At 34.6% G+C, this 14,934-nt stretch overlaps 2 protein-coding genes across 2 annotated transcripts; both read left to right on the top strand.

The window, feature by feature from the left end:
- The first annotated feature begins 2,029 nt into the window (after positions 1-2,029).
- LOC21394265 (endogenous alpha-amylase/subtilisin inhibitor) lies at positions 2,030-2,608 on the top strand. Its single transcript, XM_010099925.1, has one exon. It carries the CDS (start codon positions 2,030-2,032, stop codon positions 2,606-2,608), a length of 579 nt encoding a protein of 192 aa, XP_010098227.1.
- A 3,758-nt stretch (positions 2,609-6,366) lies between these two features.
- On the top strand, positions 6,367-7,197 carry LOC21394264 (endogenous alpha-amylase/subtilisin inhibitor). Its single transcript, XM_010099924.2, has one exon. It carries the CDS (start codon positions 6,471-6,473, stop codon positions 7,047-7,049), a length of 579 nt encoding a protein of 192 aa, XP_010098226.1. The 5' UTR covers positions 6,367-6,470; the 3' UTR covers positions 7,050-7,197.
- Positions 7,198-14,934: the final 7,737 nt, after the last annotated feature.

Here is a 14,934-nt window from a genome sequence, read left to right as displayed (position 1 = left end):
AAATGAAGAAAATATGGGAACAATACTATTTTAAAAACTATATACATATTAATAGAAAAAGTAAAATAAAGCAACAAGTTGTAAAAGAAAAAAAAATTAAAAGATAATTGTTAGTATTTATTATAGTATAAATTAAGTTCAAAATTTTGATTTAATTCCATTTAAAAATATTTTAATTCCAACTGGAGAGAGAGGGAGCTTTGAGCCCCCCCAGCCCGAGCTCATCGTGACATGGTTACCTCTCTTTTTTCGTGATTCTCCTTCTTTCGTCATCCTCTCTTTTTTCGAGCCTCTCCGTCGCTCGTCGCTCAGTTTGTAGGGATTGCCGTCGATGGTCTCGCCATTGAAATTTCGCGACAATCATCACCGTCACTTAACTATTCCCCGGCAACGACAAATGCTGTAGTTTTCTTTGAAGAGAGAGGGGAGAAGAGAGAGGTGGGGCTAAGGTTTCTGGAGAGGATGATGAAGAAAAGCCTGATTATGTTGCATTTAATTGGGGGGTCTTTTAGGAATTTTAATCGAGTGTAAATCCAAGTTTACATTAATATGGTTTATTTAGTAACAATTTAAAATCTTCACCTATTAATTTTTATTCGTATTTTCATATGACCTATTTTTCTCTTTCTCTCATTATTTTTCTTTTTATAATTATTTTTGCTGAATATTTTCTTTTTATAACTTATAGCTATAGCCTATAGCTTCACTTTTTTCTTATTTAGCCCCACCGTAATTTTTTTTTGGTAATTATAAATTGTCCTGACCCCATTATATATTTTCTAAAATTTTTAATTTTCTCCCCAATTCTTCTTATTTTACACCCCCACAATTTTCATATAATTTGAATTTTTTCTAAATGTTTTTAAAAAATTCATTAACACTCTTAGTTTTTACTCTTAGGTATATCTTACTAATTTAATTTTTTTTTGCTTGTATCTATTATAATTTTGAATATAAAAACCCAAATAAACAACCAAAGATTATATCCAGGATAGTATAAAATGTTTCAATGAAGAGAGTATTTCAGTAATTTGAGCTAACGTAGAAAGTCCTAATCGATTGAAAAAGAAAGAAAAAGAACGTTGACGGTTCTAATCCATTGTGTACAGGTGAAAGTTCGGGCCGCCTAAATGAGAATTTTGGCCCAGTTTGTTATTTTCATCGGCACATGACATGGCCCGAAATTTATAAGGCATTTTAAAAAAAATAAAATAAAAGGGGTGTTTGGGCTAGGCTGCCTCGAAACCTCATACCAGACTTGGATCGGGCCAATAGTGATGGGCTTTAGGAAGACTCGTTTAGTCCGGTCCAAATTTGTAGCCTTGACAATGAGACTGTTTCCGACTTTGTTTTCACATTCATTGAGTATTCTCGTTTTATTGTAGGTAGCATAGAAAACAAATACAATACTAAATGCCATTTTGTAGTTGGACGAGTTCAAAGTTCAAACCCTCAACAAAGATATCATTCTTTATTAATTCATTATCTTTTCTATATATGCGCATACGTGCCTCTTAACAGTGGAGAATGCAAAGTTTTAAATTGGATTTGGGTAATGTGTGCACAAATTTTCTATTACCTAAAAGTAAAAAAGTTGCAACATTTGTTTTGAGCATGATCATGTAAACCATAACAATAGTCCACCGCACGTAATTTATATATAGCCACTATATTGGCAGCCAAAATTTGACTGTACTAATACAGCGCCCATAAAATTTCATTATGGATTCGTCCATTTGGCTGATTCGAGTTTAGAATTTGAGTTTTACTACAGTAAAAAGTTCTCACAAATAGTCACATCTAACTTTTTTGCTACAGTAAAAAGCTCTAACATAAAATTACATATCAACTCAAATTTTAAACTTGAATCAGCGAAACCAACGAGACCTTTGACTTTCAATTCACAACTGTTAACCACTAATTAAAGCAAGTCAACTCTTCAAGCACCAAATCTTATAAGTAACATATATACCATGGAATGTAATATAGTTCTAACAAAACCAAGAAAGCAATATTATCAAAAGACATCATGAAGTTGATCAATATCCAAACCCTGAGCTTGATGTTGCTCGCCATGGCCATAGCAGCCACGGCTCGAAACCCCGTGCGCGACACTTCCGGCAAGCCTCTCCGCCGGGGCGTCGAGTACTACATAAAACCCGCGAAAACCGACCACGGTGGCCGCTTTACTTTGATAGACCGAAACGGCTCGTGCCCCTTCTACGTCGGTCAAGAAAACACCTCCGCCGGAAGGGGCCTCCCGGTGACGTTCGCGCCGTTCTTCGAGGAAGAGAAGATTGTGAGGGAGACGAGGGACTTCAAGGTCTCATTTGCGGCGGCCACGACGTGTGTGCAGTCTACGACATGGAAGCTTGATGGTGGACTGATCGGGACCGGAGATGAGGGAGGTTATAGTAACTACTTTTACATTAGTCCCGGGGAAGTTGAGAACACCTATGTTATAGGGTGGTGCCCAGATGAGGCATGCCCTGGTTGTAGGTGGCTTAGATGTGGGCAAGTTGGGGCTATAATTGAGGACGGGAAGAGATTGTTGGTCTGGGCTGCTCGCTCTGTCCTTCCTGTTGTCTTTGAGAGAGCTCGTTACTAAAAGAATTAGTTCTCTTGTGAAAAGAAAAAAGAAAAAAAGTTGATTTGTATTAATTAATTACTTAATAATGATGGTATTAAAAAGTATTGCAATAGCTTTAAAAATTGACTATCTGATCAGGTTGAAGTTTTGAATAAATGTTTATATTTAATAAATTATCAAGTAATGGTTGAAGTAAAATCTCCATTGAGAGATTGTTATCGACTACTGCATGCATTATAAACGGATTGCTTTTCTCTAATGATTCTCCAAATGAATCGTATGCTACCAAATATGGGCTCAGATGGTCACCTGTTAAATTCTTTAATGGACTCAAAGATCCGGTTGGAAATCATTTTAAAGTATCATTTTAAAATTTTTTTTTTTTTTTTTTTTTTTTTTTTTTTTTTTTTTTAAATGAGGATTTTGTGTGAGTGGTAGACACTATTTTGGACGTTACAATCGGAAAGCTGATTAGAATCCACAGAAGTGTTGTATATTATAATGTACTCTACTTAAAAACATACGGACAGCAATATATCTATCTATACTAACATTATCATTATTGTTGACGGTGTTTTTCTGACAACTCGTAATTACCTCTTCGGAAACGTTCACGGTTGCACTAACCACAGAATCAAATAACAAGCAGTAAAGTAATGTAGAAGGGACAAGGATTTTATAGTGGTTCGGCAATAATTGTGCCTAATCCACTTGTGCATGCACTATTTTCTCAGATGTTTACAAGTTCTCTCTGTAATATCAATGGTGTCTAACCCCTTTCTGGGTTTCGTTCCTTCTATTTATAGGCCTCTGCATTCGATTACATATTCCCGGCTCCCAAGGTGGAAGCCATCTTCTGTTCTCGATCCTCGTGAGGGTAGGTGGGTTTTTCATGATGACTTTTCCTGGAAATACGGCTGATCCTCTCAACCTGCCGCCTAACTTCCTGACTTCTACAGTAGCAGTCGGATCAGTACTTTCCTCCTCGGGTTGACATGACTTCTGGCTAAAAGGACCGACAATGTTCCCTCGACGCAGCGATCTCAGCACGTAGAGCCCTCGCCCGGCGCCTCTCCTCTTGCGTGATCTCTCGACGCATAGGGCACGTTTGCTACGCCTTACCGTCGATGCCAATAGCCGGTCCTCCTCGGGAGTCCTCGGCGTCAGTCGTTCGAAGGAGTGGTCGATGTCTTGACCATGGTGTAACAATTATTATTGTTATTATTATTATGATCATCATCATATAGATTAATTAGAAGTGAACAATAGATATTGGACGTGTTTGGTTGGCCAATTCAGCCTAGTTTTAGCGGTCTACAGTCCAAAAATGTGTTTGGTGAAACAATTAATTTAAGATGGAATGACCCGTTTAATTTGAGCTGAATGGTCAAGTAAGAGCTTAAAAATCTTCCTAATTCAACCTTTTAGACCAGTCCTCTACGGTAAAGCCGCTCCGAATTTTTTTGTTTTTTTTGACTGGGCCCACAGTTTTGATTTTGGTTGTTAGTTGACACTCTCTCGAGTAATGAATGGCCCGTATTTGTGTTTCTATTCCTAATGAGTGCTTCAATTTTTTTTCCTTTTATTAATTTTTTATTACTGTTTGGCATTAGTAATGAAAGTAAAAAAAAAAAAAAAATTCCTACCCAATTCCTACAATTTTTTTTTAATTATTATATAGATAATTTTTTTAATAAATTATTAGGTGTTGTACTATTTCTTATTCATTATCTAATCATTTATTTAATTTTAAAAAATTGCTACCCAATTAAAAAATGCCCACAAAACATTTTTAATTATTATTTAAATAATTATTCTTTAATAAATTTTTAGGTGTTGTATTGTTTGTTATGCATTATATTATTTTTTTCAGTTCAAACTACAGTTTTTCAAGTCATCCAAATGTCAATTCAGATTATAATCTCTATTCAAATTTAAATGCACAACTAAACTCCAGTTCGGACTATTGTTTAAATCACATTATTTAGATTTTTCTGTTCAAATCAAAAAATTTCAAAACAACACAATTTAAACCAGCGAATTAAACGGGTGCATTAACAGTCCAAATTGCATTGCTTAAATGCCAAACAAAAATGTGCACCGATATTTAAACAACAAATTGAAGTTCAGAATAAGATTAAATGAAAGCCACCCTATGATCTCCCTCTTCGCCGTGCAAGGCCAGATCATAACGAGGCAAAGCCTGCTCTATCACAGCTCCGAGAATCCTTTCCCTTAGCAACGTGAGCACTTGCCGCCAGCTAGATCTCGCAATGTCTTCCCTCTTCTGTCATCGTGTGATCAAAGCCATCCCTCTCTCCTCCCCTCACCGTGTTGTTGCGCCCATCTACAAATATTGTCACAAAATATGTTAGATGTGGTGCATGAACCAATTATTCTATATAGTCACTACATGAAATGATGCTTTTAGCAACGACATTGTCATTGTTAAAAGTCAAAAATTCATCGTTAAAAATTTTAGAGATGACAAAGTCATCTTTAAAAGTTTGTAGCTAAAAGTATCTAGCAACGACATTTTGTCATCAGAACAAAAATCAACTTTAACAACAATATTTGTTGTGGCTAAAAATCTTATCTATATAACACACACACACACACACACACACACACATATATACACACACACACACATAAATATATTCTTTAAAACATTTCAAAAAATATATTATAAGAGTGTATATATATATATATATGTTTTTCTTATAAATTAATAGTTATTTTTAGTCAACTAAAAAAACCATATAATGAGAAGTAAAACTTTATAATATTTATTATCACCATCATATGTAGATGATCATCATTATAACATAATAAAAAACGTAAATCGTGTTTTACCATATTCATAATCACCACCACATATTCATAATCACATAACCAACACAAATTCTAAATCAAACTTTATCATATTCATAATCATCATCAGATATTCATCGTTATCGCATAATAAAAAAACCCTAAACAAAAAATCATAAATCAAACTTTATTATATTTGTAATCATCATAATATAGTCAGCATGACAATGATCATGTAACAAAATTTCATTGGATCAAGTTAAATGACTCGTAAAAAATCTTAAAACTTTTTTATCCTGAAACGAGGAGAGAGTGAGAGAAGTGTGTTGTGGATAGATCGTGGAGGGGGTGGTGGCGGATAATAGTGATGGAGGGTGGCGACGAGGTGGCGACGAAGCGCCGCGATGAAGCTTTAGATTGGGGAGGCAGCGCGACAGGGGTAAAAGAGAAGAGAAATGAAGAAGATGGAGCAAATGATGGAGTTCTTGGTCTGTGTTTTAAAATTACTGGACCCGACGACAAGTACAAAATCATAATTTTTTTTTTATTTACAATAACCTTTAGCAATGGCATGTTGCTGCGCCTAAAAGGATGATTTCTTGAAGTAAATTATCACTATGATGATGCCATCCGATTGTAGAATTTCTTAAAAAAAAAGAAAAGGCAAAAGTACAATCACTTACATGTCTATCTAAACAGAAGAAAGCAAAGTTTAAAATACAAAAATTATATTTTCTAAAGAAATTGCAACTTAAGGTTTGACTTTTGAGGATGATCATGTAGATCAAGTAACATATATAAAATAATACATAGCCATTATTCAGCTGTTGGCAGCCGAATTTGACTATTAATTGATAATTAATTTGTAGTACAAGGGACCCTCACGGCAGCCATATAATTTATTATGGATAATAGAATTTCACTTTTAATTCACAATACAACTCTTCCGCGGTCAAATTAATCAATCTTCGAACACCAAATTACTCCTATAAGTACCATCATGATATAGCCATGGAAATAACATAGTACTCATAAAACCAAGAAAGCAATATTATCAAAAGAGATCATGAAGTTGATCAATATCCAAACCTTGAGCTTCATGTTGCTCGCCATTGCCATAGCGGCAACGGCTCAAAACCCCGTGCGTGACACTTCCGGCAAGCCTCTCCGTCGAGGCGTCGAATACTACATCAAACCCGCGATAACTGACAACGGCGGCCGCTTCACTTTGATCAACCGGAACGGCTCGTGCCCCCTCTACGTCGGTCAGGAAAACACCTCCGCCGGACGGGGCCTACCGGTGACGTTCGCGCCGTTTGTCGCGGAAGAGAAGATTGTGAGGGAGACGAGGGACTTCAAGGTATCATTCGCGGCGGCGACGATCTGCGTGCAGTCGACGACATGGAAGCTTGATGGTGAGCTGATCGGGACCGGAGATGATGAAGGTTATGACAACTACTTTTACATTAGTCCGGGGGAAGTTGAGAACACTTATGTTATAGGGTGGTGCCCAAATGATGCTTGCCCTGGTTGTAGGTGGCTTAGATGTGGGCAAATTGGGGCTATAGTTGAGGATGGGAAGAGGTTGTTGGTCTGGGCTGGCCGTTCTGTGCTTCCTGTTGTCTTTGAGAGAGCTCGTTATTAAAAGAACGAAAATTAGTTTCTCTTGTGGAAAAGAAAAAAAAAAAAAAAAAAAAAAAGAAAGAAAAAGTCAGGTCTGTATTAATTGCATGCTTAATAATGGTGGTATGAAGGTATTGCAATAAAAGGAGTTTTGAATTAATATTTATAAATATTTATGTTAAATTATCACGTAATGGTTAAAGTAAAATCTCCTTTGAGCTGGGGTTGTTATTTATTTATTTATGTTAAATTATCATGTAATGGTTAAAGTAAAATCTCTTTTGAGCTGGGGTTGTTATTTATTTATTTATTTTTATATAATACGGAATTAAACCAGGAACTCTTATTCAAACCCCACCCCACTTAAACCGTGCCACTAGACCAAAAATCTTAGGTTGAGATGGGATTGTTATTGATTACTGTATATGTACAATGGATTGTTTTTCTTGTTGTATATTGTATTAAATTCCTTATATATCATACACAATAATCTAATATAATATTATTTGTCTCCTTTAATATGTACGGACTAACATCTATCTACACTAGTACTACTACTGTTATTATTAAATTATGCACTATAAATCAATTAAAGTGTCACTTATATTAAAAACCTTAACAGAAGAGGGTATTTTATTGACGTTGCATTTTTTAAGAGGAACCAACGTTAGGTTTTAAAAATCAGAAGACAGAGTGTTACACAGATTATAATTCAGGAGATAGATCATCTTCTTTTATTATTTTACTTATCATGCGTTCAGGTGTTGTTTGTTTAAGTAGTGACGTGTTAAAATTTAGCTTCCAAGTTATAACAGTTTCTTTTGATAATTAAGAATAGAGGATTCATATTATTATATTCCTAGAATTCTTTTCATTCATCTTTCTTCCTCTCTCTTTTTCTTTCTTTGCTCTCCCTCTTTTCGCTCACCATATCTCTACCGTTGTGCCGTACAAAATCAATCTCCTATTTCATTTTTAATAAATATAAGTTGTGACAAAAAATAATATTTGTTCTTGAGTGTCATTGATATTGTTAGGATTAAAATCAATACCACAAGATCAATCGTATACGTGGACATCATTTAGAAGAATAAGTCAACTAGAATCAATAGGAAGCCAAGATCAACTCGAGACCATGATGACTAGAGACGACTGACGACATGAAGAGTGTGAGGACCACTCTAGATATTTGAGGAAGCATGATTTCTTGGAGGCCACGAAGATTAATTCATCCAAATCATGCATTAAAGGGTCAAATCGGGTTACTAGTAAAGAGGAGAGATACTAGAAAGCAAATATGAAAACAAGAGAAAGGAAAGTCAACTCAAGGAAAGGGAAACTGCTTATTCCAATCGACAACGTGGCAACCTGAGAGAACAAGAAAACTTAAAGGCCATCTCCTATAAATAAGGGATAAGGATCACGAATTAGACATCTTTGAGCTCCCTTATTATGCTCTTACTCTCTCTCCCTAAATTCTTTATCTAAATTCCCCCTCCTTCCATTCTCAATGATCATTGTAATTGTACGATTTACAAGATATAGTAAAACTCCGAGACCCTACAGTGAATGCAACCTTTATATTAGAGGTGAACCAATATAAATTCATGTGTTTATTTATTTTTCCGCACTTTACATTCTCGTTGTAACAATCTATTGACTCAAATCGACTCGTCAACGCGATCAACTCCCGTGAGCGACCATTGGCTAGTAAACAAATTTAATTGTAGAATCCGACCTCTACAGATTTTAAGGAAAGAACTATATCATATATCAAGAATTTAACATCGTCTAAGGTTACATTGTGCTTATCCCGTACATCATAAAACAATTTTTTCTTTGAAAAATAACAAATTTTGAACCATCGTCAAGGTTTTTCGGGATCAATTTCTTTACACACATCGAGTCATCATGTTTTGCTTGTTTAAAACATTATAGTTTAAAGGCATAATTTATAAATTGCCAACTTTTCATGAAGGTATAGGAAATTCTGGATCTCGCTATGCATATATCTTGCTAGCCTCTTAAACTGTTATAGGTTGCTTGCAATACAATGAGATCTCATGATCGAATTGTTTACACTACAAGAATAATCATTTAAGAGACTAAACTTTTTGATACTAAAAAATTTTTGGTAGCAGAAAATACACTTTTTGCTACCAAACTTTGGTAGCTGAAAGTATTAAGGCTTTAGTTACCAAATTTGGTAGCAAAAACAACACAATCCGCTACCAAATATAATTTGGTAACAAAGAACATGACGGGAAATGAAATTTAATTCCTGCCAATAGCTTTTTGCTACCAAAATAAGATTTGCTAACAAAAGCATAAGATTCTGCCACAAAAAATTTGGTAGCAAAATAGTACTTTTTTGCTACCAAACATGTTTTGGTAACAAAAAGTTGGCGGAAAGCAAAATTTTTTCCTGCCCAAGGTATTTGCTACCGAATTATTTTTGGTAGCAAAACATATAACATTTGCAACCAAGTGTTCGAAGCAAAATGTAACTATCTGCCGCCAAAATTTGGTAGTGAAAAATCAAGTTTTTGCTACCAAAAAACATAATTTTTTGTTACCAAATTTTGTTAGTAGAAAACAAGAATTTACTACCAAATTCTTATTTTGGTGACAAAAGGGCGTTTTTTGCTACCAAAAGTTGTGTTTGGTGGCTAATCATATAAAAACATTAATATTTATATTTTGTGCTTGTATTGCTTTTTTTTTTTTTTCAATTTTCTATATATGAATATGTCATATATTAAGTTTTAACAATCATCCTAGTTTATTTTGTATAACAATTGTTTGATAATTTAGTTATTTTGTATAGGTGTAACAAGAGACATGTTCATGTGTATATATATGTGATCTTGTTAATTTAGTATATATTCTACATAGAGTAGTATATTATCTTACTATTTGATTACTTTTTAACATAGAATAATGTATTTCAATTTCAAAACTATATTTTTTTGTTATAATGTTACTAGAACAATGATTCTAAAATAATTTTTATCATCAAAATGTATTTTTTTAATTTTTTAATATGTCTTTCTACTACCAAATAAAAATTTAGTAGCAAAAAATATACTTTCGGCTACCAAAATAATGTTTGGTAACAAAAAACATAATTTTTTGGTACCAAATTTTGGTAGCAGAAAACATGATTCTGCTACCAAATGCATATTTTGGTGGCGAAAAGGCATTTTTTCTACCAAAAGTTGTGTTTAGTAGTAAATCGTATAAAAACTTTAAAACTTATATTTTATGCTTTTATTTTTTTGTTTTGTTTTAGTTTTCTATGAATATTTCCTAAATTAAGTTAAACAATCATCCTAGTATATTTTGTGTAATAAGTATTAGAGAATTTAGTTATTTTGTGTAGGTGTAACAAGAGACATGTTCTTGTTATATATATATATCTATATATATATATATCTATATATATATATATGATATTGTTAATTAAGTATATGTTCCATAGAGTAGTATATGATCTTACTATTTGATTACTTTTTAACATTGAATAAGGTATTTCAATTTTAAAACTATATTTTTTATTATAATATTAATAGAACAATGAGTCTAAAATAATTTTTATCATCAAAATGTATTTTTTTAATTTTTTAATATGTCTTTATGCTACCAAAATAATGTTTGGTAATAAAAAAATAATTTTTTGGTACCGAATTTTGGTAGTAGAAAACATGATTCTGCTACCAAATGCATATTTTGGTGGCGAAAAGGTATTTTTTGCTACCAAAAGTTGTGTTTGGTAGCAAATTGTATAAAAACTTTAAAACCTAATTTCATATTTTTTGCTACCAAATACCTTTTGCTACTGAATATTTAGTCACTAAATTTCATGCATTTTGCTACCAAAATACAATTTGATACCAAATATTTGGTCCTTAAATCTCATGGCTTTTGCTACTAAATACTTTTTGTTATCAAATATTTGGTGACTGAATCGCGTATTTTTTGCTACCAAATATATTTTGCTACTAAAATTTTGGTAGCAGAAAGCTCACTTTTTGCCACCAAATATATTTTGCTACCAAAAATTTGGTAGCAGAAAGCTCAAACTTTTTGCTACTAAAAACCTTTTGCTACCGAAACTTTTAGTCCCTAAATATCATACATTTTTCTACCAAATACATTTTGTTACCAAAAAATTTTTTGGTAGCAAAAACTATTTACTACTAAAATTTTAGTAACTAATACTCTCTGCTACCCACTTTCTACTACTAAAAGTTTTTGGTAACAAAAACATTTTGCTACCAAAAACAGGGCTTTTGGTTACCAAATTTTTGGTAACAAAAAATTCAAATTCTTGTGATGTTAGGACTATGGGCCCACCATGAGGGATTGGGGTTCCAACTCAAAAGGTTAACCTAGTGAGTGGAGTAGCCCATTTCTTTATAAATCCATTATAGCTCCTATTTGTTGCTAATGTATGACTTTGTTCGCACCCTTAACAATTCCCCTTCGAACGAAGTACCACGGCCCCCTTTTGAATGATAACTATTCCATCTATTGGATCCTCCATCGTACCTCTATTACATTACGTGGAGATCCCACCACCTCATGCTCTCCATTGTATCTCTGCATTTCATGGTCTGCACAATAATCTCGAGCTCTCCACCGCGCTTATGGCCCCGCATTACCGTGGTGGGAAGGTCCACCTTAAGCGTCCATAGAATTTTTTCCACCATTGTGACCCAGAGTCCACATCTTCATTCAGCATATTAGATTCATCTCGTGCATACACTCTGCAACATTTGGGTCCCATCTTTAATACCACTTTTTAAGACTATGGGCTCCACTATAAGGGATTGGGTTCCAACTCAAAATGTTAACCTAGTGAATGGAGTCGCACCCTTAACACGGATTTCTTTATCCACTCATGTTTAGCAAAATCTAATATTTGGAAACATTATTGTTCTAGTGGAAGAAAATTCTTCTCTTTTATAATTTTTGTTGCACAATTTTCCACGAAAGTGGCAAGATTCTATATATATATATATATGTACAAGAAGGCCTTGGGACAAGATTGAAGTTCAGTACCGCAATGCATCCTCAGACGGACGGTCAAACGGAACGTACTAATCAGACCTTGGAAGACATGTTAAGAGCTTGCGTGTTAGACTTCCAGGGATCGTGGAGTAGATATCTTCCTCTGATTGAGTTTTCTTATAATAACAGCTACCAAGAGTCTATCAAAACTGCTCCGCATGAAGTTTTGTATGGTCGTAGATGTCGTTCACCGATATACTGGCATGAAGCAGGAGAGCGCAGATATTTGGGTCCAGAACTTGTGGACCAAGCGAATGAAGCTATCAAGAAAATCAAAGAAAGATTGAAAGTCTCTCAAGATCGACAAAAGAAGTATGCGAATAGAAGACGACGACCACTGGAATTTGAAATAGGCGACAACGTATTTCTGAAAGTTGCACTAGTCCGGGGAGTAATGAGATTTGGAAGGAAGGGTAAATTAAGCCCTAGGTACATTGGGCCCTTTGAGATTATTGAGCGCATAGGAAAAACTGCATATAGACTAGCCTTTCCACCGAGGCTGTCTGAAGTGCACGATGTGTTCCATGTGTCCATGCTACGGAAATATTTGTGGGAACCATCTCATGTGTTGAGTTATGAAACGATAGATGTGGATCCAGAACTATCTTATCAAGAACAACCTATAAAAATTCTGGATAGAAGAGAGAAGGAATTGCGGAATAAGATCATCCCACTTGTGAAGGTCCTTTGGAGGAATCATGCAGTCGAAGAAGCAACTTGGGAGTTGGAAGAGGAGATGAGAAAGAACTTCCCAGCTTTGTTTTAAGTTTTGAGGATGGAACTTTTGTATGATATAGGGAATTGTAACATCCCAATTTTCGGACTTAAACTTTTGTGCTAATTTTGTATGAAGGAATTGTAAGAGAAATGATAAAAGAGTTTAGGGACTAAATTACAAGGCTTTAGGGGGCACGATTGAAAGAATTTTCATAGTTGGGGGCCATATTGCAATATTAAGGAAAAAAAAAAAACAGGGCCAGCTGCCCTTTCACGTGGCATGGCTGGAACCTCATCCATGCCACTCATCTCCCTCCTCTGGCCACGTTGAGGAGGGGATGGAGTAACATAAGAAGAAAAAAAAATAATTCACTTTCTCAATCTTTCTCAACCCTCAACCTCATTTCACGTTTCTCACTCTTTCTTTCTCATCTTCCCATCCGACTCTCTCTCTCTCTCTCACTCTATCTCCCTTCCAGAAAAAAAAAGAAAAGAAGAAGAGCTTTGATTTGCTTGAAGTGTGAAGGTGGTTTTGCAAGATCAAAGAGCAATTTGGTTTTGGAAAGAGGGCTGCAGCAATTCCGGGAGGAAAAGAGGTTGTTTGAGCAAGGATTCAAGGTAGGGGTTTTCTTCGTCTCCTTCAATTTTCAAATTTAAAATTTGGTGGTTTATTGTCTAGTTTTGTTTATTGATCAAAGGGAATTGTGGAGCATCTCTTAAAGTTATGAATTTTCTTTGATTTGGTATAATTCCTGAATTTTGAGGATTGAACTTCAAGAATTAAGTTTCCTTGAGGATAAAGGGCTTTGAACTTGGTTTATGGAGAAGTGTGTTGAATTACTTGAGGATTTTTATTTATAACCCCTGATTTGGTATATCACGTGTATGAGTTAACAAGGGTGGCTATCCTACTTCACCTTGGTCATTTAATTGTTATTTAGGAGAAGGTTCTCTAAGGAGTTGTTTTGTTGTATGTTAGCATTGAAAACAACGGGCAGCCGTGGGAAAACAGAGAAACCGAATTTCCCAGAAATCATTCCAACCTTCTTAATTAAAGAACCTTGAAATAGACATTTCATACTTTAAATAGAAACTTGAATCACCCCAAAAGGAGCTTTGTAGGTTAAGTTGTAAACTTTTGAATATAAAACAAATCTGTCAAATGTACTTACTGGACAGAATCTGTTCTTTCAGATTCTGGGAGTATTAGGCGAGGAATTTCAAAAGAAGGTTTACATAATTGGTAACTAGACATCGCAAGCTTCGTATAGCCGCTGGAATCACCTTAAACGGATAACCGTAGCCTAAGATATACATTTTGAAGTTGGGCTTAGTGGCTGGGTTTCTGCCGAAAAACCAGAAAAATTTGATCTGATTTATCATGAATTTTGAGACCTAAATGGACCCAAAACTAAGCTTGTGATACCTTTTGGAAAGCCCTAGATGTCTACCTCGCTTGGGTTCTGGTTTTGTAATTTTTGAGGCTACATAGAATACTTTGTGGATATTCTTGTAGCAATCGTAAAAGTGCCAATTCCAGAAATTAATAAAATAAAGAACTGAGGTACTTACTTTTTGAAATGAGAATGCTGCACTTAAACCACCTTTACCACCATTTAGAACAGGTTATTAGTGACGTGTGAGAGTTGAAATCACCTCATTTGGAGTTTTGTGGCTCAAGTTGTGCGCATAGGAAGTTTCATATAGAAACTTTCTAAAAACTGTCAAAAACAGGAAAAAACAGAATTATGATTTCGTGGAAATTGTTTTTAAGGTACTTTGAGATGTCGGAATGAGACATATGATAGTTCGTTGGAAAGATATACATGTCTATCTTGTTTTGAAGTTAATTTTGGAATTTTTAAAGACAAAAAGAATATCTTATGAATTTTCTTTTAAAGATGGACGAATCAGTGAAATTTCAATTTCAGGAGAAAGTGATTATGAGTTAGAAATTGATTTATGGCTGAGCTATTGAGCTCTAATGATGGTGGCCAATTTTTCTATTTTGAACAGTGGAAAGGAAAACAAACAAGGGAAATGAAGAGGGTTAAACGAAGATTTTGCTAAGCAATGCAGGTAAGTGGAGTTTGACTTTTCTGCAGCACTTACAAACT

This window comes from Morus notabilis, unplaced genomic scaffold (assembly GCF_000414095.1).
Source record: "Morus notabilis unplaced genomic scaffold, ASM41409v2 Scaffold1276, whole genome shotgun sequence".
NCBI lineage: Eukaryota > Viridiplantae > Streptophyta > Magnoliopsida > Rosales > Moraceae > Morus > Morus notabilis.
The sequence above is the reverse complement of the archived record's forward strand: the minus strand, read 5'-3'. Positions and strand labels throughout refer to the sequence as shown.

Coding starts and splice junctions, on each gene's coding strand:
- LOC21394265 (XM_010099925.1), top strand. CDS start 2,030: ATGAAGTTGATCAATATCCAAACCCTGAGCTTGATGTTGCTCGCCATG.
- LOC21394264 (XM_010099924.2), top strand. CDS start 6,471: ATGAAGTTGATCAATATCCAAACCTTGAGCTTCATGTTGCTCGCCATT.